General features: G+C 43.1%; 1 protein-coding gene across 1 annotated transcript; it reads left to right on the top strand.

Moving 5' to 3' along the window:
• The first annotated feature begins 22,307 nt into the window (after positions 1 to 22,307).
• On the top strand, positions 22,308 to 23,276 carry FAM50B (family with sequence similarity 50 member B). The gene has a single exon (XM_063096058.1). The coding sequence runs from the start codon at positions 22,308 to 22,310 to the stop codon at positions 23,274 to 23,276; it is 969 nt and encodes a 322-aa protein (XP_062952128.1).
• Positions 23,277 to 23,850: the final 574 nt, after the last annotated feature.

Genomic DNA, 23,850 nt, shown 5'->3' with positions numbered 1-23,850 from the left:
AATAGGATGATGGCATAGGGTGGCCCAGAGGCAAGAGCTACCCAGATACTTAGCTACCTGGAAGGTGTTTTTACCTGCCCACAAACGTGTATCACTAAAGTCAGTGAGCACTTGCCGTGTGACAGGCCCAGCTCTGAGGGTTTTACTGGCTCTAACTCATTTCATCTTCACAACAATCCCATGAGGTAGTTCAGTTACCCATGGTCAACTGTGGTCGACTGTGGTCCAAAAATATGAAATGGAAAATTTCAGAAATAAACAGTTCATAAGTTTTAAATCTCATGCCATTCTGAGTAGGGCAGTGAAATGTCACACTGTCTTGCTGTCACTTCATCTCCTCACATAGGCATTTTACCATCTCACATCATCACAAGAAGAAGGGTAAGTACAGACAATATTTTGAGAAAGACCACATTCACATAACTTTGACTACAGGATATTGTTATAATTGTTACATTTATTATTATCGTTTTTAATTCTCTTTATCATGCCTAATTTATAAATTAAACTTCATCATAGGTATGTATGTATAGCAAAGTCATAGCATATAAAGGTTCGAAGTTATCAGTGGTCTAGTACTTCCCCTCGGGCTGTATATTTTGTAATGTTTTCCAAAGTTAGAAACTTCAACCACAATTGACTGGGATTGCTGTTTCCTTCCATTCTGACTTCCCCTCGTCTGGGGTGGCACTAAATGGCCTGAGGATATTCTTAGGAAACTGTAAAGAGGAAGTTGAGGAACATTTAGTTTGGGTTGAGAGGGGTGTATTTTTGTGATTAGCATGAGTAGCGTCCTGGGCCATGGTGAGACTGCTCTACTCTGACCATTGTCTGGCACTGCATGCGAAGTTCTCAGGGTCAAATGGTTGGACCCATCCAGAGCCCAAGCCCCAGATTCTACACCTTATCTGGCATCCTGGAATTTCCCTCGCAACACCTGGAGCCTGCACCAGGGAATGCTCGGGCCTCTTGTCTGGATCTACCTCCTGAGGACAGCAAACTCCACTGCCAATGTGTACACCCCTGGCCCAATGGGTGGCCAAGACGCAGCTGTTCACAGGGAGTGTGGGTGTGCCTTGGGTGTGGATGTGTGTGAGATGCAGGTGCAGAAGCAGGATGGAGCCCAGGGCAGGAAAAGAAGGTTGGGGGCCAGCCTTCAATGGGAATTCCAAATCCAAACCCTGCCTCCCAGGTCATTATGAAGAAATAATTATTAAGGAAGGACAAGAGAAAATATTTATTTAGTAGTTTATTCACATGATTGATAGTATTTAACTTATAAAACCTTTACATATTTAAGCATGTGGAATATAGACCATTTGTACTCAAGCCCAGGCTCCCAGAGTATTAGGTGTGCTCCTGAGTCACAGTTACTTTTGCCCATTGTTGTTTTGGTCACTACTGCTGCATAACTATTGCTCCAAAGCTTAGTGGCATAAACAACCATTTTATTACATTCATGGATTCTGTGGGACAGAAATTCAGACAGGGCACATCTTTTCTCTGCCTGACAATGTCTGGGCCTTAGTTGGAAAGGCTCAGCAGCAGAGATGACTTTACAGATAGGGGCTGGGATCAAATGGAGGCATCCACGCTCACACATCTGGAAGTTGATGCTGCTGTCAGCTGGGATCTTAGCACAGGCTGTTGACTCCAGCACCTAAACACGGCCCGGGCTTCCTTGAAGGACGATGGCTGCAGAGTAGGCAGGCTTCTTACACGGTGGGTCAGGACTCCAAGGGCAGATATCCAAGGGAACACAGCAGTAGCTGATTTGCCTCTTCTGGTCTAGCATTCTGCTGGTTACAATGAAGTCATAAGCCCACCCAGATGCAATGGGAAGAGTATCAAAGAATTTGGGGGCCATGTTTTAAAACCGCCACACGGGTTAAAATATGGTTATCCATCTTAGTGTTGGAATGGCTTCCAGGAATATATCTTATGGCAATTCAAAGAGCACTTCAAAGGAACTTGAAATCCCCTGAAATTTTATTGCTCATGTGTGAAAGAAACTTTGTATTCTCCATATTTGACAAAAAACTCTCAAAATTCATATCACTATCAGTCATGAATTTTTAAAGCTGAAACTTTTCTAAACTATTGATCATAAAAAATTAGTTTTGATCAACCGTGCTGTAGGAAAGACTAAATTATATATTCTATTTTCTCTGTAGAAGATATCACCAAAGTGTTGCCATATGGAGAGGTGATGAAGCATACACTGTCGGAAAAGTACAGGTGTTTCAGACTGCTGCACCATCATATGACACCTTTAACAATATTCTGGACATAAAGTAATTAGTTTCAAAGAAAGAAAGACCAGCATGAGTAAGAGAAGCCCCAGAAAACTGCATGGAGAACAAGGGAGAGGTAGGATTTCTGGGGGCAGAAGAATGGAGGCTGGGGCTGAGTCAACTGGTCAACCCACACTGGCAGTTGCACCTGACATCAGTTCTGATGGGCTTGGCCTCCATGCCGATTGGTCAGCACCTGCGAGGCAGTTGGTAAGCGTTTTGCATGTCAGCTTTGTCAGTTAGAGTGATCAATATTAGCAAAGGCACTGAGAAGAAATAATCTTGGCCTGTTTATTGAAAGGTAAGGACCTTAGACTGGCTTGAGTCCAGCTGGGGCAGTTAGGCACAGCTGTTTAACGGCAGTAAAACCAACTGTGAAGGATATGGAACGTCTAACAAAGGGATTTGTACGTAATGCTGCAAGCAGTGGGGAGGAATGGACCCTTTCAGTAAAGTAATGACAACGGTTTTATTGTGTTTTAGAAAGATTACTGCAGTAGTTGAATGAGGAGAAATTTAGGGACCTTTTCATGAGGTGGTTGTAATAATCCAGGCATGAACTATCAGTTGTGGGCTAGGAAAACAGGAATGTGGGGTGGGTGTATCTTACTTCCTTCACGTGCATACTGAGGATGTCTTGTGCCCCACTTCAGACGCCTCTTTTCCCTTCTGTCCCTGGCTTCTCTGGTGCAGTGGCTGGCTGGGGTGTCCAAGGCAGCCCACCGAACACTCATGTACAACTAAGAAATGCAGGGTTGTTAACACCCTATGGAGCAAGCATTGACCACTGGAGATGGGAGCTCCTGGAGAAATGCTTTTCCCTTTTCCCCCATCCCATGGTTCTGAGACACATTTCAGAGCATTTTCCAAAGTTCCCGTGAGATCAACAGGGCTATCTAGACTGCACTGGCTTTCTTGCTCAGCCTTCCACCTTGTGCTCCTGGTCCTCCCTCTCACTGCTCATGACCACACTCCCGAGCATTTGCTAATTGGAGCACTCAGCTCCCATCCTCCTTTCTTCTTGGTTACGTCGTCCTAATTTTTGTTTGGATGGATGCTCACTTTCTCCAATTTAAAGAGACCGTTTTTTTTCTGGTCACAAAGGAGAATTTAGTTGGGAGATCTGAGAAGGAACTCCCCTACTCTTTTTTTTTTTTTTTTTTGACTTGACACTATAAATTTATTTCCAGCTCATGTTACAGTCTAATACAAGTTAGAAGGGGGTGGGGAGCTCTGCTTTACACTGTCATTCAGTTAAATGACATTACAGTGTCATTCAGGACCGAGGCTTTTTTAGTTTAGTAGCTTGAGCATCTTCTATGCCCTCAGGGTCTTACCCTGAATTCTCAGCATCCAGCTGGCAGGTAAGAGAAGAGAGGGATACATGGAAGATCCCAAGGAGGTATTAGGGGCCAGGGCTGAAAGGGCTCGTATCACTTCCTCTCGCATTCAGTTGGCCAGAGGTAGAGACGTAGTCTATGAAATTAAAAGACAGGGAAATACAGTCCAGCTGTGTGCTCAGGAAGAAGAGGAACCAGATTTGGTGGGCATCTGGCCAGTGCCTGCCACTGTGCTGCAGGATGAGAATAGCTGGATTAAGTTCTTTATTGATGGCAAGTGAGTGCATCTCCTGATCTACCCTGAGTGGGTTCATGCCTCCAGAGCTGTTTCCTGTAATAAATCACACACTTGATCCAACAATTCTGCCATTCTTCAAATCAGGCTTGGAATTTCATTTTCAGGGCTCTCTTCAGAGCTTTTGAATATTCTAATGAATGGTAAGTTTTTATCCTTTAAGAGTTCATTTGATTTCTGGAAGCACCAGAAATCATTTGGAACCAAGTCCAATCAAACTAAATCATCTTCTTTGGACCAAAAATGAAGTGTGACCATAAAATAAACTAACTCTTGGGGCAAATTCCAAAGATGAGATCCCATTTGTATTGTCATTGAAATAATTCTGTAAGGCCTTCCAAGATGCTGATTTTGAAGAAATAGCATTTATTTAGATATGTGCATGCATGCGTATGTGTGTACGTGTGTACGTGTGTACGTGTGTGTGTGTGTGTGTGTGTGTGTGTGTGTGTGTGTGTGTAGCAAGTTGCTTCGTCATTGTGGTTCATATGCTGTCATTTATTCATGATGTGTTGGTCTTTTTTGCCCAACCAATTGAAAAACCTGCAGTAGTAGAGGTGTACCTTCTGTAAGAAATCATCTCAATTTACGGATTTAAGTATTCCATGTGCCCTGTCAACCCATCCAACACCTCATGGATTGGTTCAGTCGCTCGCTCAGTAATTGAATGTCTAAGTATACAAAGCTATTTCGCCTGATTCAGAAACTGTGATGCTAGATGACAGCAATTGCCTCCCCAGTAGCCTGAAACTCAGTTTGTAGGTGCTAGAAGCAGTGTTCTAGGATGAAGCAGGAATTGGGCACAGACCTCTTGGATGAAGAGAGGAAACTGAGCTTGGGTTAGGCTGCACTTTGATAGTTCAATCAAAGTGTTCTGAGAAGAGTAGTTACCCATAAGATTTTCTTATTGGCTGAGGAACACTGGCTCGGCTCCTCTTGAGAGCAATGTTTTACTTTTCTGGGTAAACCCAGTGCCTTGGAAAATCCTCATGTCTATTTTAGAATTACCCCAAGACACCCAACTTCAGATTATCTTTTTCTTTCTTTTTTTTTTTTTCTAATTTTATTTTGTCGATATACATTGTGGCTGATTATTGCTCCCCATCACCAAAACCTCCCTCCCTTCTCCCTCCCCCCCTCCCCCCCAACAATGTCCTTTCTGTTTGCTTGTTGTATCAACTTCAAATAATTGTGGTTGTTATATCTTCTTCCCCCCCCCCCCCGGTTTTTGTGTGTGTGTGTGTCTGTGTGTGAATTTATATATTAATTTTTAGCTCCCACCAATAAGTGAGAACATGTGGTATTTCTCTTTCTGTGCCTGACTTGTTTCACTTAATATAATTCTCTCAAGGTCCATCCATGTTGTTGCAAATGGCAGTATTTCATTCGTTTTTATAGCTGAGTAGTATTCCATTATGTAGATGTACCACATTTTCCGTATCCACTCATCTGATGATGGACATTTGGGCTGGTTCCAACTCTTGGCTATTGTAAAGAGTGCTGCGATAAACATTGGGGAACAGGTATACCTTTGACTTGATGATTTCCATTCCTCTGGGTATATTCCCAACAGTGGGATAGCTGGGTCGTATGGTAGATCTATCTGCAATTGTTTGAGGAACCTCCATACCATTTTCCATAGAGGGTGCACCATTTTGCAGTCCCACCAACAATGTATGAGAGTTCCTTTTTCTCCGCAACCTCGCCAGCATTTATTGTTCAGAGTCTTTTGGATTTTAGCCATCCTAACGGGGTTAGATGGGATCTCAATGTGGTTTTGATTTGCATTTCCCGGATGCAGAGTGATGTTGAGCATTTTTTCATATGTCTGTTGGCCATTTGTATATCTTCCTTAGAGAAATGCCTACATAGCTCTTTTGCCCATTTTTTAATTGGGTTGCTTGTTTTTTCTTGTAAAGTTGTTTGAGTTCCTTGTATATTCTGGATATTAATCCTTTGTCAGATGTGTATTTTGCAAATATTTTCTCCCACTCTGTTGGTTGTCTTTTAACTCTGTTAATTGTTTCTTTTGCTGTGCAGAAGCTTTTTAGTTTGATATAATCCCATTTGTTTATTTTTCCTTTGGTTGCCCATGCTTTTGGGGTCATATTCATGAAGTCTGTGTCCAGTCCTATTTCCTGAAGTGTTTCTCCTATGTTTTCTTTAAGAAGTTTTATTGTTTCGGGGTGTATATTTAAATCCTTAATCCATTTTGAATTGATTTTAGTATACGGTGAGAGGTATGGGTCTAGTTTCATTCTCCTGCATATGGATATCCAGTTATCCCAGCACCATTTGCTGAAGAGGCAGTCCCTTCCCCAGTGAATAGGCTTGGTGCCTTTGTCAAAGATCAGATGGCAGTAAGTGTGTGGGTTGATTTCTGGATTCTCTATTCTATTCCATTCGTCAATGTGTCTGTTTTTATGCCAGGACCATACTGTTTTGGTTATTATAGCTTTGTAGTATAGCTTAAAGTCAGGTAGTGTTATGCCTCCAGCTTTATTTTTTTTGCTCAGCATTGCTTTGGCTATGTGTGGTCTTTTATTGTTCCATATAAATGACTGGATAGTTTTTTCCATTTCTGAGAAAAATGTCTTTGGAATTTTGATGGGGATTGCATTGAATTTGTATATCAGTTTGGGTAGTATGGACATTTTCACTATGTTGATTCTTCCAATCCAGGAGCATGGGATATCTTTCCATCTTCTTGTATCCTCTCTAATTTCTTTTCTTTTTTTTTTTTTAATAAAGAAAATGAAATTTATTTCTCACAGTTTTGGAGTCTGGGAAGTCCAAGGTCCAAGGAACACAGCTGGTGAGGGCTTTCTTCTTGGTGGTGACTCTTTACAGCAACTCAGGACATCACATGGTGAAAGAATGGCCTGAGCAACAATGAGAGCTGAACTTGTTACCTGCCCTCCTTATAAAGCCATCAGAACCACACCCATTGCTCCATGAATGGATTAATCCACTCATGAAGGCACAGTCCTCACAATCTAATCACCTCTTAAAGACCTATCTTTCAAATGCCATAATCAAATTTCCCACCTTCTTAGCTGTTACAATGGAGGTCAAGTTTCAATAAGTTTTCAAAGGACATTCAATCCACAGCATGAACTGTATTTTCCAAGAATGTAACTCAATCTTATTAATATCATTTAGTTTCAGTTTGAAAACATTCCAGAAGAATAACTTTATAAGATTTAATTACAAAAAAATGCTTGCTTTTGATGAGCGCTGAAGAAAAAAATACTATAGGTACACAATCATGTTTGGAACATCTGGTTCAGAGGTATTGCCATTAAACTCAATGAAATTAAGAAATCAGTACAAATAATGGAATTTACTGTTATAGCTGAAGTCAGGGAGATTAAAAAATTGAAGTTGACTTCATATACAAGACTTAGAGATGCTGTCTTGACTAATTTACATACACTCTATTACCTGTTAATTCAATTTTAAACTGACAACTTTTACTCAGAATATATATATATATATATATATATATTTTTTTTTTTTTTTTTAATTTTATTTTGTCGATATACATTGTGGCTGATTATTGCTCCCCATCACCAAAACCTCCCTCCCTTCTCCCTCCCCCCCTCCCCCCCAACAATGTCCTTTCTGTTTGCTTGTTGTATCAACTTCAAATAATTGTGGTTGTTATATCTTCTTCCCCCCCCCCCCCGGTTTTTGTGTGTGTGTGTGTCTGTGTGTGAATTTATATATTAATTTTTAGCTCCCACCAATAAGTGAGAACATGTGGTATTTCTCTTTCTGTGCCTGACTTGTTTCACTTAATATAATTCTCTCAAGGTCCATCCATGTTGTTGCAAATGGCAGTATTTCATTCGTTTTTATAGCTGAGTAGTATTCCATTGTGTAGATGTACCACATTTTCCGTATCCACTCATCTGATGATGGGCATTTGGGCTGGTTCCAACTCTTGGCTATTGTAAAGAGTGCTGCAATAAACATTGGGAAACAGGTACACCTTCGACTTGATGATTTCCATTCCTCTGGGTATATTCCCAACAGTGGGATAGCTGGGTCGTATGGTAGATCTATCTGCAATTGTTTGAGGAACCTCCATACCATTTTCCATAGAGGGTGCACCATTTTGCAGTCCCACCAACAATGTATGAGAGTTCCTTTTTCTCCGCAGCCTCATCAGCATTTATCGTTCACAGTCTTTTGGATTTTAGCCATCCTAACTGGAGTTAGATGGTATCTCAATGTGGTTTTGATTTTCATTTCCTGGATGCAGAGTGATGTTGAGCATTTTTTCATATGTCTGTTAGCCATTTGGATATCCTCCTTAGAGAAATGCCTATTTAGCTCTTTTGCCCATTTTTTAATTGGGTTGCTTGTTTTCTTCTTGTACAGTTGTTTGAGTTCCTTATATAATCTGGATATTAATCCTTTGTCAGATATATATTTTGCAAATATTTTCTCCCATTCTGTTGGTTGTCTTTTAACTCTGTTAATTGTTTCTTTTGCTGTGCAGAAGCTTTTTAGTTTGATATAATCCCATTTGTTTATCTTTCCTTTGGTTGCCCGTGCTTTTGGGGTCGTATTCATGAAGTCTGTGCCCAGTCCTATTTCCTGAAGTGTTTCTCCTATGTTTTCTTTAAGAAGTTTTATTGTTTCAGGATGTATATTTAAATCCTTAATCCATTTTGAGTTGATTTTAGTATACGGCGAGAGGTATGGATCTAGTTTCATTCTCCTGCATATGGATATCCAGTTATCCCAGCACCATTTGCTGAAGAGGCAGTCCCTTCCCCAGTGAATAGGCTTGGTGCCTTTGTCAAAGATCAGCTGACAGTAAGTGTGTGGGTTGATTTCTGGATTCTCTGTTCTATTCCATTGGTCAGTGTGTCTGTTTTTATGCCAGTACCATACTGTTTTGGTTATTATAGCTTTGTAGTATAGCTTAAAGTCAGGTAGTGTTATGCCTCTAGCTTTATTTTTTTTGCTCAGCATTGCTTTGGCTATGCGTGGTCTTTTATTGTTCCATATAAATGTCTGGATAGTTTTTTCCATTTCTGAGAAAAATGTCTTTGGAATTTTGATGGGGATTGCATTGAATTTGTATATCACTTTGGGTAGTATGGACATTTTCACTATGTTGATTCTTCCAATCCAAGAGCATGGGATATCTTTCCATCTTCTTGTATCCTCTCTAATTTCTCTCAGCAGTGGTTTGTAGTTCTCATTATAGAGATTTTTCACCTCCTTGGTTAACTCAATTCCTAAGTATTTTATTTTTTTGGTGGCTATTGTAAATGGGCAGGCTTTCTTGATTTCTCGTTCTGCATGTTCACTATTGGAGAAAAGAAATGCTACTGATTTTTGTGTGTTGATTTTGTATCCTGCTACTGTGCTGAAATCATTTATCAATTCCAGCAGTTTTTTTGTAGAGGTTTTAGGCTGTTCGATATATAGGATCATGTCATCTGCAAAGAGGGACAGTTTGACTTCATCTTTTCCAATCTGGATGCCCTTTATTTCCTTCTCTTCTCTGATTGCTCTGGCTAGTACTTCCAACACTATGTTGAATAGGAGTGGTGAGAGTGGGCATCCTTGTCTAGTTCCTGTTCTTAAAGGAAAAGCGTTCAGCTTTTGCCCATTCAGGATGGTATTGGCAGTGGGTTTGGCATATATGGCTTTATTTATGTTGAGATACTTTCCCTCTATACCTAACTTATAGAGGGTCTTTGTCATGAATGAGTGCTGAACTTTATCAAATGCTTTTTCAGCATCTATAGAGATGATCATATGGTCCTTGTGTTTGAGTTTATTAATATGGTGTATCACATTTATTGATTTGCGTATGTTGAACCAACCTTGCATCCCTGGGATGAATCCCACTTGATCGTGGTGAATAATTTTTCGTATGTCTTGCTGTATTCTGTTTGCTAGTATTTTAGTGAGGATTTTTGCATCTATATTCATCAAGGATATCGGCCTGTAGTTTTCTTTTTTGGTTATATCTTTACCTGGTTTTGGTATCAGGACGATGTTTGCTTCATAGAATGAGTTTGGGAACTCCCCTACTCTTCTGAGAGAGCAATCAAATGAGGCCACATGTAGCTCCTGGAAATTGCTAGAACTCACCTTGATACTAAGAAGTGTCCACCTAAAGATGAAGCAGAGAGGAGGGATGGATGAGATTCCTGAACTTCTGAATCAAGCCACCTCCAAAGCCCACATGACCTGATCTTTTCAGATGTGAGTCATTAAATATTTTATTTAAGGCAGTTTGAAGTAGGTTTTGTCTCATCTGGAACAGAAAGACTCCCAACTCATCGAGTATGCAAACGAGCTTTGTAACCTGCAAGTCACTATAAAAACATTTGTTTTTATTATTTTTATTACTACTAATTAGTCAGAATACCTATGGCCCATGAAGCAGATTTAGGAAAATTCCTAAGCTTTTATTTTAATTTAGTGCCTTCTTTTGGAAAATAACTAGATCTCTGCCTCCACAGTATGTTCAGAAATAGATTGCAACTAGAAAACTACACATGTAAAAATAAACAAACATTTAAAAACCTATAAAACGAGTGAGTTTTAAAATATATATAAACCTCACAAGTCATAAAGATTTGGCTACATAAAAATAAAAATACAAAAACTGCTATGTGGCAAAAACAACAAACAAAAAACCAAATAAAAAAATACCATAAACAAAATTAAAATGTAATAACAAACTGGAGCAAATGTTTGCGGCCAGGCACTATAAGAATGATCTCACAGGGGTGTATATATAAGAATGCTCATTTTAGAGTTAAAAAAATGAAAACAAGTGCCCACAACAGAAAATTAGTAAAATACATTATGATATATTCTTATATTGAAATACATTGGGGACATTAAAAAGGACCGGTTAGGCCTTTAAGTGTTACCATGGAAAGAAGTCTGATATATTATTTGAGATCCCATTTATATTAAAATACTATTGGCATATACATTTAAAGTCTGGAAGTAAATGCCAACTATTAATAATAGTGATCTGTCAAGTGCAAGGTTACACAGAGAACATCTTATGTAAAGATTTTACAAAATTCATGTAGTACACAAATACTTTTATTTTAAAATAAGTAATCAAATGAGCACAAATCAGAGAGAAATCTGGGTTGGGTAAACTAGGGCCTCTTCGATGGTAAGACACATTCCTCCCATCCTAGGCGCCTGAGTGCCGAGGCAGTGTCTGGCAGATGACAGTGCTGTAGTGTTTGGGAAGGGTGGAAGAAGGAAGAGAGGCAGGGGAGGGGCCTTCCCAGGGAAGTATGAGAGAAGGAAATAACTTTCCCAACCAGAAAACTAGGAACGGAGACATTCCGCATTCATTCCAGGTGAACATTTGAGATTGACCTTCTTATGTTCATTTTCCTAGAGTAAGCTCCTGCCAGGGGGTTCACAATTGGCTCCTGGAAAAGTCTGACCACTGGTCACTGTTACTTTGCCAGATTCTGGCAGTGAGGGCCAGTGGCTGCCTCTTTACCCTGCGCTGTCCAATCAGGGGTTTCTCGTACCTGATCTCACCCCTCGCCTGCTCCTTGGACTTACCTTTGGTCTAATTTGATAACACATCAGCCCTGTTATGAACGGCCAAAGTCTGATATGACCCTATGAGCCAGTGCCTTTGCTGAGTTGATATCTCCCTTCCTCTGTCTCCACTCTCAGAAACTGGAGTTTGGAATCTATAGATAACATGCCACAGGGGGAATTACACAAACAAGCGTTAGGCTCCTGTGACCCATGCCTTGTGATCAACTTAGATGAGTTATGAGGAAGTTCTCTCAGTTGAATCCTAGCCCCATTCAACTCAAAAGGATGAGAAAGTCTCCGTTTGTAATTTTTTGGATGAAAAAACTGAAGCTTAGAAAACTTACGTGACTTCCCCTAAGCCCTTAACAAATTTGCACTAGTGTCAACATGAGAACCATTCCTCCTGACACCAGGGGCCTCTCGATTCCCACTCTGCCCTATCATATTCTGACTGCCACACTTCCAGCCGCAAGATTCTAGAGCTTCAGGGGTTTGTGAAGGGTGAACCTTGACACCTTCACACTAAATAGATAATCACATAAAAAATGGGCAAAGGAGCTGAATAGACATTTCTCAAAGGAAGACATACAAATGGCCAAGAGGTATATGAAAACATGTCCAACATCAGTAATCATCAGGGAAATGCAAATGAAAACCACATTGAGGTATCATCTCAACCCAGTTAGACTGGCTATAATTAAAAAGAGAATAACAAATGCTGGTGAGGATGTGGAGAAATGGGAACCCTCCTACACTGCTGGTGGGACTGTAAATTAGTACAATCATTATGGAAAACAGTGTGGAGGATCCTCAAACAACTACAGATAGAGCTGCCATATGATCCAGCAATCCCACTTCTGGGCATATACCCAAAGGAATGGAAATCATCATGTCAAAGGGATACCTACACTCCCATGTTCATCGCAGCTCTATTTACAATAGCCAAGATATGGAACCAACCTAAGTGTCCATCATCAGATAACTGGATAAGGAAAATGTGGTATATTTACACAATGGAATACTACTCTGCCATAAAAAAGAACAGAATTCCACCATTCGCAGCAACACGGATGAGCTTGGTGAAACTTATGTTAAGTATGAAATAAGCCAGGCACAGAAAGAGAATATCACATGTCTTCACTCGTAAGTGGGAGCTAAGAAAGAAAAAAGAGAGAAAGAAAGAAAGGAAGGAAGAACAACCACAATAATACGTTAGACTTTCAGAAGCAGAGAACAGAACTATGATTACTAGAGGTAGGAATGGGAGGGAGAGGAGGCTAGGGAGAAATTTGGTAATGGACACAAACAATAATTATGATTCGCAGTGATGAACATGCTAATAATACTGATCTGATCATCACATATTACATACAAATACTGATGGTCAACTCTGTACCCCATAAATATGTATAATCAATTATGTTTCAGCTAAAAAATAAATTTAAAAAATAAATTTTGCACAGCCAGAAAAATTTTTTTTTCAATAAGTTTTCATTACGCATTTAAAATTAGATTTCATCACAAAACATGAGATGAACTTTCAGCTGCTTCATTTAAGTGAATTAAACTAAATTCAGAACTAAAAAAAATTTTTTTTAAATTAAAAATGGAGAATTGCAAATGAAGATGTGGCACTGAACAATTTCAGTGTAATGCCTACTGCTGTCAATATCGGTATTGTCTCAGTGTCATATAATTGAATGATGTGACATTTGTTCCTTCCTTTCATTCATTCATTCATCAAACCTTTATTGAACATGTACAATATGCCAGGCCCTAGAGCAGAAAAAGTGAAAACATACAGCAGTAGCAAGGGGCCATATAACCGGCAATAATTTTAATCTGACATCCTTATCCAGTCAGTCTGGTCATGCGCAGTAGATCCCTGACCCTTGGTCCTGGCAACCCTTGTACAGAGAATTACTACACTATTGCAAAACATTCAGTTTACTGAAGACTATCTGGCAGCATTCAATTGCAGTCAACTCTTGGATGCGAAGCCTGTGAATGTGGTTGCTCTGGATGGTGGTCACACAGATAATCTCAGAGAGTTCTAAAATGTAGAAAGCTTTCACCTTTTACATTTCATCTGCCACTGGAATCTCGGAATCCTTAACATCACTCACAGTAAGTTCTTCCAGGAAGAACAAGACGCAGAATCAGACACTGACATCCAGTCTTAATTCCTTAGACAACTGTAGATAAACCCACTGGCTCAGCAAAGATCCAGCTAGTTAATTTTGGTTACAAAGAAAGCATGGCTGTATGTTAGTAGACTTTCAAACCACCACGTCTGATGAATGGGCTCTCCTTCTGTCGGAATGGCCACCTGTGCATATCTGGCGGAAGCACTGGGGAAGCCCCGAGGCAGCTGCCCTTGGTGTCTGACTGTTGACATTGCTGACAGCCAGTTATGCTGCAAGCGTGTCTCTGCACGTGCCAGGGGGCCTGAGTCCACTGAAAGAGACCATGCATTGAAACCAACCACAGAGAGAGAATACTGAGCGGGGCTCTCCCTTTGACTGCTGCAGTCCCTGAGATCACCACATTCTGAAGGGTAAAAAGCCTCTGTCTCCACCATAAATTCACATTATAAAGAGAAGGTGCAGACTGGTTTTTTAAAAATCTGGGTGACATGTTGGTCACTTAAAACCAAGAATGCTGAAGGAAGTTCAGCATTTAGATGGAAGGGAAATAATACCAAACTTCATGTCTTATACAAGAATTAACTCAAAATGGATCATAGACCTAAAGGGAAAATGTAAAACTATAAAGCTAAAACTTTTAGAAAAAATCATAAAAGAAAAATTTTATGACCTTGGATTAGGCAAAGAACTCTTACATAAGACACCAAAAGCATGATCCATAAGTGAACAACTGATAAATTGGACTTCACCAAAATCAGAAATTTTTGTTCTGCAAAAGACACTTAAGGGAATGAAAAGAGAAGCTAGGCTGATAGAAATCACTGCATATCACATATCTGATGAGGGACTTGTACTCAAAATACAACACAAGCTCCCAAAACTCAATAGTAAGAAAGCAAAGAACCCAATTAAAAAATGAGCAATAGGGCCAGCCCGTGGCTCACTCGGGAGAGTGTGGTGCTGATAACACCAAGGCCAAGGGTTCAGATTCCTATATAGGGATGGCCGGTTAGCTCACTTCGGAGACCATGGCGCTGACAACACCAGGTCAAGGGTTAAGATCCCCTTAGCGGTCATCTTTTAGGAAAAAAAAAAAAATGAGCAAAAGATTTGAACAGACACTTTACTAAAGATATAAAATTGCAAGTAAGCACATGAAAAGATGTTCAGCCTCATTTGCCACTTGGTGAAATGCAAATGAAAACCACAGTAAGACCCCACGACACACCTGTCTTCATCCTCTTTCATTGCTGAGACTTAATACGTGAAACTGGGTAATTTATAAAGAAAAATAAATTTATCTCTTACAATTCTGGAGGCTGGGAAATCCATGGTCAAGGAGCTGCATCTGGTGAAGGACTTTTTGCTGGTAGGAACTCTCTGCAGAGTCCTGAGGCAGCACATAACATGGGGGGGGGCCACAAGCCAAACTCTCTGATAACTGACTCCTGTGATAACCCAGTAATCCAATAGATTAATCCATTCATGAGGGCAGAGCCCTCATAACCCAGTCACCTCTTAAAGGCCCTGCCTCTTAATACTGTTACTTTGGGGATTAAGTTCCAATATGAGTTTCACAGGAGACAGATGTTCAAACCATAGCAATACCTATTAAGTAGAATGGCTAACATTTTAACAATAAATAAATATAAACTCACCAAGTGCTGATGAGGATTAAGAACAACTGGAAGGAACTCTCATACACTGCTGAGGATGCAAAGTGATACAGTTGCTGTAGAAAAGAGTTGGGTAGATTTTACTTAGTTTTACAGAGACCTACCATACAACTTAACGATCCTATTCATAGGAAGAGAAATGAAAAGATGTTTGCATAAAAACCTCTACATGAGTTTATAGAGCTCTATTCATACTCATCAGAAACTGGGAACGTCCCAAGTGTCCTGCAGTGGATTGATGGATAAACTGTGGTGCTTCCACACAGTGGAGGACCACTCAGCATTGAAAAGGAATGAACTACAGACACGAGCAACAACGTGGATGGATGCCAAGGCATTATGTTGGGTGAAGTAACTCTGACCCAAAACTTATATATTGCGTGATTCTGTCCAATGACACTCTGCAAAAGACAGAAATACAGGCATGGAAAACAGATCAGTGGTTGCCGGGGGTAGAGGTGGGGGGAGAGCATGCCCACAGGGAGTCTTCTGGGGTGATGGGACTGCTCTGTTCTTGGTTGTAGTAAGTGATTTTGTGTGTCTCAATACCAAAACACAGTCAATTTTACCATATATAAATTTTTAAAAAGCTTTACAAAGACTTTACAAAGAGTGTTTTATGGTAGGGCTTCAGCAATACCTCACGTATATTCCCATAGGACAGCAGCCACAGTCATCCACAAGGCGTCCTCCTTCCCTCCCCTGCCTCAGGAGGTTAAAACATCAACCAGCACTGTCCAGGAAGGAAGTCATGGGCCAAGAGTTTCTTCTGCATGAGTGGTGACACACAACAAAACATGGCATTAGGGCCAGGGCTGTGGGTCACACAGTATGTAAAGGTCAGAGTCCAGGATCTCACCAGCTCCTGGGGTGAGCCTGCCCCACCCCAAACGCACAGAGCCCAGCACCACCGAGAGGCTGGACTGTGTTCTGTGGACCCCAGCAGGCACAGTGCCCCACATTGGATGATCAGGGTCCAGTGGAGGCTTCTGCAGCTTTTGTCAACTGGGATTAATGACAGGGATTTCCCACCACGTGTGCCCCAACCAGTGCCTCTGAAAACAAAGTGAAAAATGTGCACGATTTAGACTTTTTCAAAAATTATAGGTGTCTAAGCATTTTTCAAAACTCACAAAACTGTATACCAAAAGCACAAATTGTATTGTACATATATTTAAAAATAAATTGAAAAAAGCTTTAAGTAAAAGCCTATCTCAAATTGTAACTAAAGATAAATTTTCAGCAACTAGCTCCTGTCTTTTTATTTATGTGGCCCCAAATTACAGTGGTGGGTGGGTGGGTGGCAAGAATATATACCATGAAGTAGTTTTCTTCTTTTGTGATTTGATTTATTACCACTAACAGTGGTGCTCCTGACAAGAAATACAAGTCTACAGAGAGGTCAAAACTACAGGAGGTGGGAGGGAGGTCCAACCTGTTAGGGGCCTCTAAATTAATTGTTCTGTTTATACGTTGTTCAATTATCTTGTCGTTGGGGCAGCATATTCCTTGTTTTCAAGCTGTTTGAAGAATGAACCATAACAGTGGTGGGCCAAGTAAATGCACTGTGGTAACCACAGATGATATCCAAACACCCCTGGGGCTGGCAGATCCCTGGAGGATCATGATAGCTCTGGGAAAACTATTAACCAGAGTGGTTTTCCATGAAGCTTGGAGTGTTGAGTGGGTTTTATCAGAAGCTCCAGAATGTACCCAGGGTAGCAGTTCCCAGGGTAGGTCATCACAGGTGGACATAGGGCTCTCTGGCTGGTATGAAGGAGTTCTCCATAAATGGTTGAAAGTTAGGGGAACCGTTCACAGAGAGTCAAACAGCACATTCTGTCCCTGTTGATTGTTATGCTGTCATCAGAGATGCCATGAACAATCCAATGAACATAACAACACCATAAATGAGATTTCTTGGTTTAATATGGGAGTAATTGCCAGCACCTTCCTGGTTTGTTCTGTGGTCCCCAAGCTTTGGTCCTTATCTGCTCATCCAAAGTCAACCCTAGGTTCAGATATTTTCTAAAGCTCTTTCCTATCTCAGAATTTAGTTTTCAGAATTTATTGGGCAACCATTCCCCATCCACTTCAAGTGCCAAGAAGTTGGTATCTCAGGGCACTCTCCCCTCTACCAGTCTCATATCTGTGAATCGCACAGTAGCCACCCTAGAAAGTAACCGCAGGAACAGGTTTTCCTGCTGCAAACCTGCTGTCCCTAGGCATGCTGGACTCTGCGTCACATGATGTTCTGTTTCATGTTGGCTGTGAACTGTGGCCATCACCGAGCGCCCGTCAAGGTCAAGCGTAGCACAGCCACTGCTTTGCTCTGGTAAAAGAGTTCTTGACCCAGGATCACACCAAGTTGGGGGAAAATAAAGATTTCGAGCCAACTGATCAGTCCCACTATGGTCCCTTTCCCAGGACCTGGACCATCTGCTTTCCCAGTTTGGCCAGGGAAGAAGAGCATGGTGGTGTTTAGATGCCTATAATCCTCACCGATGACAGTATCAGAGACTAGAGGAGGGGACTGACAAAGTGCCAAAGTTGGCTTAAACGCACATTTTAAAATTGCCTGCATGGCAGCAGCTGAACCCAGCCAGGCTCTGATTCGGAGAAGTTTTCTGAAACGCAGAGTAAAAGCCACATCCATGGCGCCCTCACCCCCACTCCCAGAAAAGGGAGGGCCATCAGACAGATGGGTCAGTGTCATGTTGTAATGCATTCTACCTGTTTCTACAGAAAGTAACACGTTCCTCTTCTGCTTTCCTTTAAGTGAATGGTGAGAGGGGTGACACTCCTGATTTGTTTAGAATACTGACTTCCAGGCAGGCCTCTGACTTTTCCCCCAGACTTCCATGTGGGCACGAGCTGGCTAGTCCTTCCCGCCGCTGCTTTCTGAACTGTCCCTTCGTTTCTCTGCGGATGCTTCTGAAAACTCTGTGACAAGTTGTGCTTTGCAATCTCAAAACACACAGAGGGCCAGAGTTTTCTCCCAGTGTCTGCTCTTCCTCTAACAAGTGCCCGTGGGACCCTATTTACCTCCACCCAGCTTGTAGTCATCCAGGTGTGGGAGAAAACTCCCTGTAGTTTTATTTTTGAGAAAATTGTAAGGGACATAAAAGTACAGTATACTATTAAATATGACATTTTCCATAGCTTTCTCAAAAATACCTTTTACCAAGTTAATAAATTCCCTTCTAGGTCTAGTTCGCTATTTTGGGGGGTTTTATCTGCAGGCATTGGGATGTTATTAATGTGGTAAATGACTCGCATAGAGATTCCAGCGTTGAACTATTTTTCAGGGAGGCCTATTTTGTTAGTTTATATGTATATATTCATAAACTGCTGGATTCAACTTGCTGATATTTTATTTGAGTTTTGCCACAATATTAGGATTGGTGTGTGGCTTAATTTCTTGCATTTTTCTTATCTGGCTTGGATACTGACAACCTCCTTCATACCATCCTCCCATGAGCTGGCTAGACATTTCAATCTGTCATATGGAAAAATTAAATCTTTACAGTAAGAAGTCAATAGATAAAGTCTAAAATTGAGTAGCCACAAGATAGCAACATAAGAATTATCGGAAAAAGAGGAGGTAAAGCTAATACGATTGGACACAGTTGCCTCCAGAAAGAGGGCAATAAGCTGGGAGCCGCTGGCTTTTGCTGTGTTTTAGCCAAGGACATAAAACCATTCTACATTCTCTTAAGCCATTTTTATCAAACATGTATTACTCTGATAAGAATTAAAGAAAAAAATTTAGATCCCACAAAAACTCAGAGGCATTTATGGTACAGAACCCATTTTGAAATCTGCAACATCTTCTCTCAGGTTTCGTTTTCCCTTGTTTGGTCTGGATTATTCCCCCCGGGGAACACAGATAGAAGGTGAGGGTTGTTTGTCCAAGCTTTTCCCATCTAGAATATTTTGCATTTCCCTGTCTCTGAATGTTGTGGATTCTTTCCCGCACCCTGCAGAACGCCAACATATTGGCTTGCTAATATTTTATGTTGGAAGACTTTTTTAACTCCCACCAGAAAGCATGCAATGACACCATCTTTATATTCATCTTTAACTGTCCTGTGAAGGACTTCTGGTCTAAGGGCAGAATTCTGTGGAGGTCATGCACTAGGTCTTCTTTGGCATCTGGTTGATGTGAGATCCTGTGGCTTTGCTTGTGACAACCAGGTCAGTGTTCCGTGATGGTGCTGGAGGGACCCTTGAGTGAGGATGCTGTCTGGGCATACCCTAGACCCAATCTGGGCTGATGAGTGAGCTCTGGGCCCTTTATAAACTCTGCTCCACCATCAGCTATTTCATTTCTAGGCTGACTGTGGAAAGGACAGTGCATCTGCCACTTGGAGGATAATCATCTGAAAACAGAATTCCGGCTGGTGGAAGATAAGCTGAAAATCAATCTTGACAAAAAGTGTTCTTTGGGGAGTTTTGTTGTTTGTATTGGAAAGTGAATCTTTTTTTTCCCGTTAAAATTAAATTTTTAGCTTTGTGGGATTTTAAAAGAATTGCTGCTATTTGTTTGCGTATTTGTTTTACGTTGTGACTAAGCCTGAAAGAGGTTACATTTTCTCTAAATTAAAATCTGTGTATTCACTCAGCATTTCTGAGTCATTGGAGCAGACTGCTGCTCCCCTGCTTTTGTCATTGTTATTGTTGAAAAATTTTGAGAGTTTAAAGAGGTAGCTTTAGTTCAGTGGGGTATGTTCATTGAGATTTGAGGCCACAAGAGGAGATTACCATGCTGGGACTTGGGGGAAAATTCTAAGAATCAAGATTTCAAACTCTTAGGATAAATCCCCATCTTTCTGTTATTTGTTTTTCTCGTTAAACTTTGCCAGGAGTTTTAGTCTAATCCTTTTAACTGTGGGGCTGGCTATGCTGTTTGAGCTGTGATTGAGTTAGGGTGTGGATACTAGATTACAGGAGGAGGGTGATGAGGTTTGGGGACCTTATGGAGGTTTGAGTCATGATTAGATGAGGGAAAGGGCAGTCATAAGAGATGTGGCCCTACTGTTGTTGATGGGATTAAAGTGTGGCTGGTCGGATTATCTAATTTCCAAAGGAGGTGGCCAGGCAATCTGATTCATGTTAAGTGTAATACAGGTAAGTACATGAGGAGCCTGGACAGAGGAGCGTATTGGTAACTGTGTACCTGTGGTTGTTGGTGGTGGTGGAAGAGGGTGCTGGAGACTTTCTGTGGGAGGTGACATTTGAGCCGATCTTGAGGGCTGGCACAGTGAGAGTCAGGCCTTTCTAGGCAAAGCATGTCCCAGAGTGACAGCTCCGGAAGGGCTTGTCTATTCAGGAGCAGAGGGAAGTTCGGGTGGCTGCAGCATGTCATGGAACGTCAGGAACTGGGTGGATGGGTTTGATTCTTAGAGACCTTGTAGGACAAGCAAAGGGACCCTGACTGGATCCTTACAAGGGAGAGTTGGAGATGTGCAAGTAGGAGAGTGATGTTCTCAGATTAATTCTTTACGAGGATCACTGTGCACTGTGTTACAATTGCCCACAGTGTTCAGTTCGGTGACATGCTGCGCGGTTCTGCAGCCCGGGAGCCACCGGCCATACCACAGAGCCTCGGTGTGTAGTAGGCTGTACCATCGAGGTTAAAGTGCACTCCGTGATGTTCACACAATGACCAAACCACCTCAAGGTGCGTTTCTCGGAACACGTCCCCGTCGTTAAGCGAGGCGGGACTGCATATCCAGTGGTGTGCCAATTGTTGACCAGCCGAGTTTGGTGGGTACGGAGCTGTGAGGAGGCGGTAGAAAATAGTTGCCCTGGAGAGCAGGACGGCAGACTTACCGGGGCAGATGATAGAATTCCTGGGTAGTTTTGAGTCCCCCTTGGAGTGTGAAGGCGCGAATTCAAAGTGAGACGAGCCTGCAACGGCTGCGCCATTTTCTCCAGCGATGGTCAGCTACTTGGACTCAGGAGCTAAGGCAGGAGCAGGTGAGAATGACAGTGGGAAACGTGCAAGAGGGCACTAGGAATACGGGCAATCGCTGGTGGGCAAGGACGGAGGAGGCGTACGAGGGTCGGTGATGACGCAGGGGTGACCAGGCCATTGCACTCGGAGTTGAGGTTTTGAAGACGAGTCCTCCCTCTGATTTGGCTGAAACACCAAGAAGGCACTTATTTCCTTTTTATTTCTTTCTTTTGGGGGCGGCTGGTCGGTCCGGGAATGCGAACCCTCGCCTCGCTGTTATAAACACCACGCTCTAAGCCACTGAGCTAAGCGGCCCTCTGAGGCGTGGGGTCCCTCAGCGGCCTGGTTTCCCACAGCGAGCGGGCTGCGCGTGTGCACTCTGCACCGGGCGCCAGGCAGGATCCTGAGCTGCCTTCACCGCCCTCTGGGAAGCACCGGTAGATGCCTCCGCCTGGCCCTGCGCTGCGTGCGCTTGTGGCGTGCACTGCAGGGATGACGCTCTCTCCTCCAGGGTCCGCCTTCCCGCCAGAGGGCGCCCTTCCTCCTTAGCTCTGCCTGCCTCGCGCCGGCCGCCGCGCCAGGCCCGGTGCCGCTCACAGGCCTGTTCTCCCGGTGCCCGCCTCCTGCGCGTCTGTGCTGGACGAGGCGCCCGACAGGGAAGAGCGCCCGACAGGGTAGGGGTTTGCTCTGTAGACCAACCTGTGCGCAGCTCCCCAAATCCAGGGTGGCACTACCCAGGTGGGAGCCACTAGTCACCTCTGGCTACTTAAATTTCCATTAATTTCAGTCAAAATCAGTGCCTCGGTGGCACTAGCAGCATTTCAAGTGCTCAGTGGCCTCTTGTGGTTTCGGTGACCATGCCGACTCAACGCAGCTACAGAACACTTCTGCCAGGGCAGAACGTTCTGGAAGGCGTGGATCTGGACCATTAATAACGCTGCTATTCTGGCCCCTTTCTAATCACGTGTTTCTCCTCGTTGCTGCAGAATCCCTGGTGAGCCCGGCACCCTGAGCCGCACCGAGGAGCCGGAGCGGGAGCATGGCGCAGTACAAGGGCACCATGCGGGAGGCCAGCCGGGCCATGCACCTGATCAAGAAGCGGGAGAAGGAGAAGGAGCAGATGGCGGTGCTGAAGCAGCGCATCACTGACGAGACCGTCATCAAGTCAAAGGTGGACAAGAAATTCTCGGCTCATTACGACTCCGTGGAGGTTGAGCTGAAGTCGAGCACAGTGGGCCTGGTGACCCTGAACGACATGAAGGCCAAGCAGGAGGCCCTGCTGCGGGAGCGGGAGAAGCAGCTGGCCAAGCAAGAGCAGCTGGAGCTGCTGCAGGACAAGGAGCGCCAGCGCGAGCAGAAGCGCAAGATCTCCTGCCTGTCCTTCACGCTCACTGACCACGACGAGGAGGGCGACGAGGCAGGTGCGGACGAGGCCAGCAAGTCCAAGAGGAACCTGGGCAAGAATCCCGACGTGGACACGAGCTTTCTGCCCGACCGGGACCGCGAGGAGGAGGAGAAGCTTCTCCGGGAGGAGCTGCGCAAGGAGTGGGAAGCCAAGCGCGAGAAGGTGAAGGGCGAGGAGATGGATGTGACCTTCAGCTACTGGGACGGCTCGGGCCACCGGCGCACAGTGCGCATGACTAAGGGCAGCACGGTGCAGCAGTTCCTGAAGAGGGCGCTGCAGGCGCTGCGCCAGGACTTCCGCGAGCTGCGCTCGGCCAGCGTGGAGCAGCTCATGTACATCAAGGAGGACCTCATCCTGCCCCACTACCACACCTTCTACGACTTCATCGTGGCCAAGGCCAGGGGCAAGAGCGGGCCGCTCTTCAGCTTCGACGTGCACGAAGATGTGCGGCTGCTGAACGATGCCACCATGGAGAAGGACGAGTCGCACGCAGGCAAGGTGGTGCTGAGGAGCTGGTACGAGAAGAACAAGCACATCTTCCCCGCCAGCCGCTGGGAGCCCTACGACCCTGAGAAGAAGTGGGACAGGTACACCATCCGGTGAGTCCACGCCGTGGCCCTGGCGTCCTTCCGCCCGAGCCAGGGAAGCTGACTGGGGAGGAAATGTTCAGAGTTCTGTGCCCTCTAACTTCTAACTTAATTTGGTGATACTAATTTCTTCCCTGAAATTGAATAAAGACAGAATGTTCCTGTTATTCAGGTTTTGTCATCTTATTGCTGACGTTATTCTTTGGTTGCTTGGTTGGTGTTTTTGAAGCATTTTTAATGGTGCTGTGTGGACATGGCATGCTCTGTTGAGCTATTTTGAAACCATGACCGGACACACCATGGGTCAGAAATTAGCATAAGGGGCAAATTTTTGACCTGTTGGTTATCAGCATGGACTTTGGAGCCAGACTGAGTGGGTCTGAATCCCAACTCAGCTTTTTACTTGCTGTGTAGTTTGAAGCAAGCTTATCAAATCCCTGTGCCTCAATTTCCTCATCTGTTAAAGGACATAACAATAGCACCTACTTCATAAGACCAATTTGAGGATTAAATGAGTTGATGTTTGTAATGCACTTAGAACTTAATAAATGTCTGCTGTTATATTCTTACGGTCTTGGTGAATTTATTTT

The sequence above is a fragment of the Cynocephalus volans genome, chromosome 5 (genome assembly GCF_027409185.1).
Source record: "Cynocephalus volans isolate mCynVol1 chromosome 5, mCynVol1.pri, whole genome shotgun sequence".
Lineage (NCBI taxonomy): Eukaryota > Metazoa > Chordata > Mammalia > Dermoptera > Cynocephalidae > Cynocephalus > Cynocephalus volans.
This window is presented reverse-complemented; position numbering and strand designations above follow the sequence as displayed.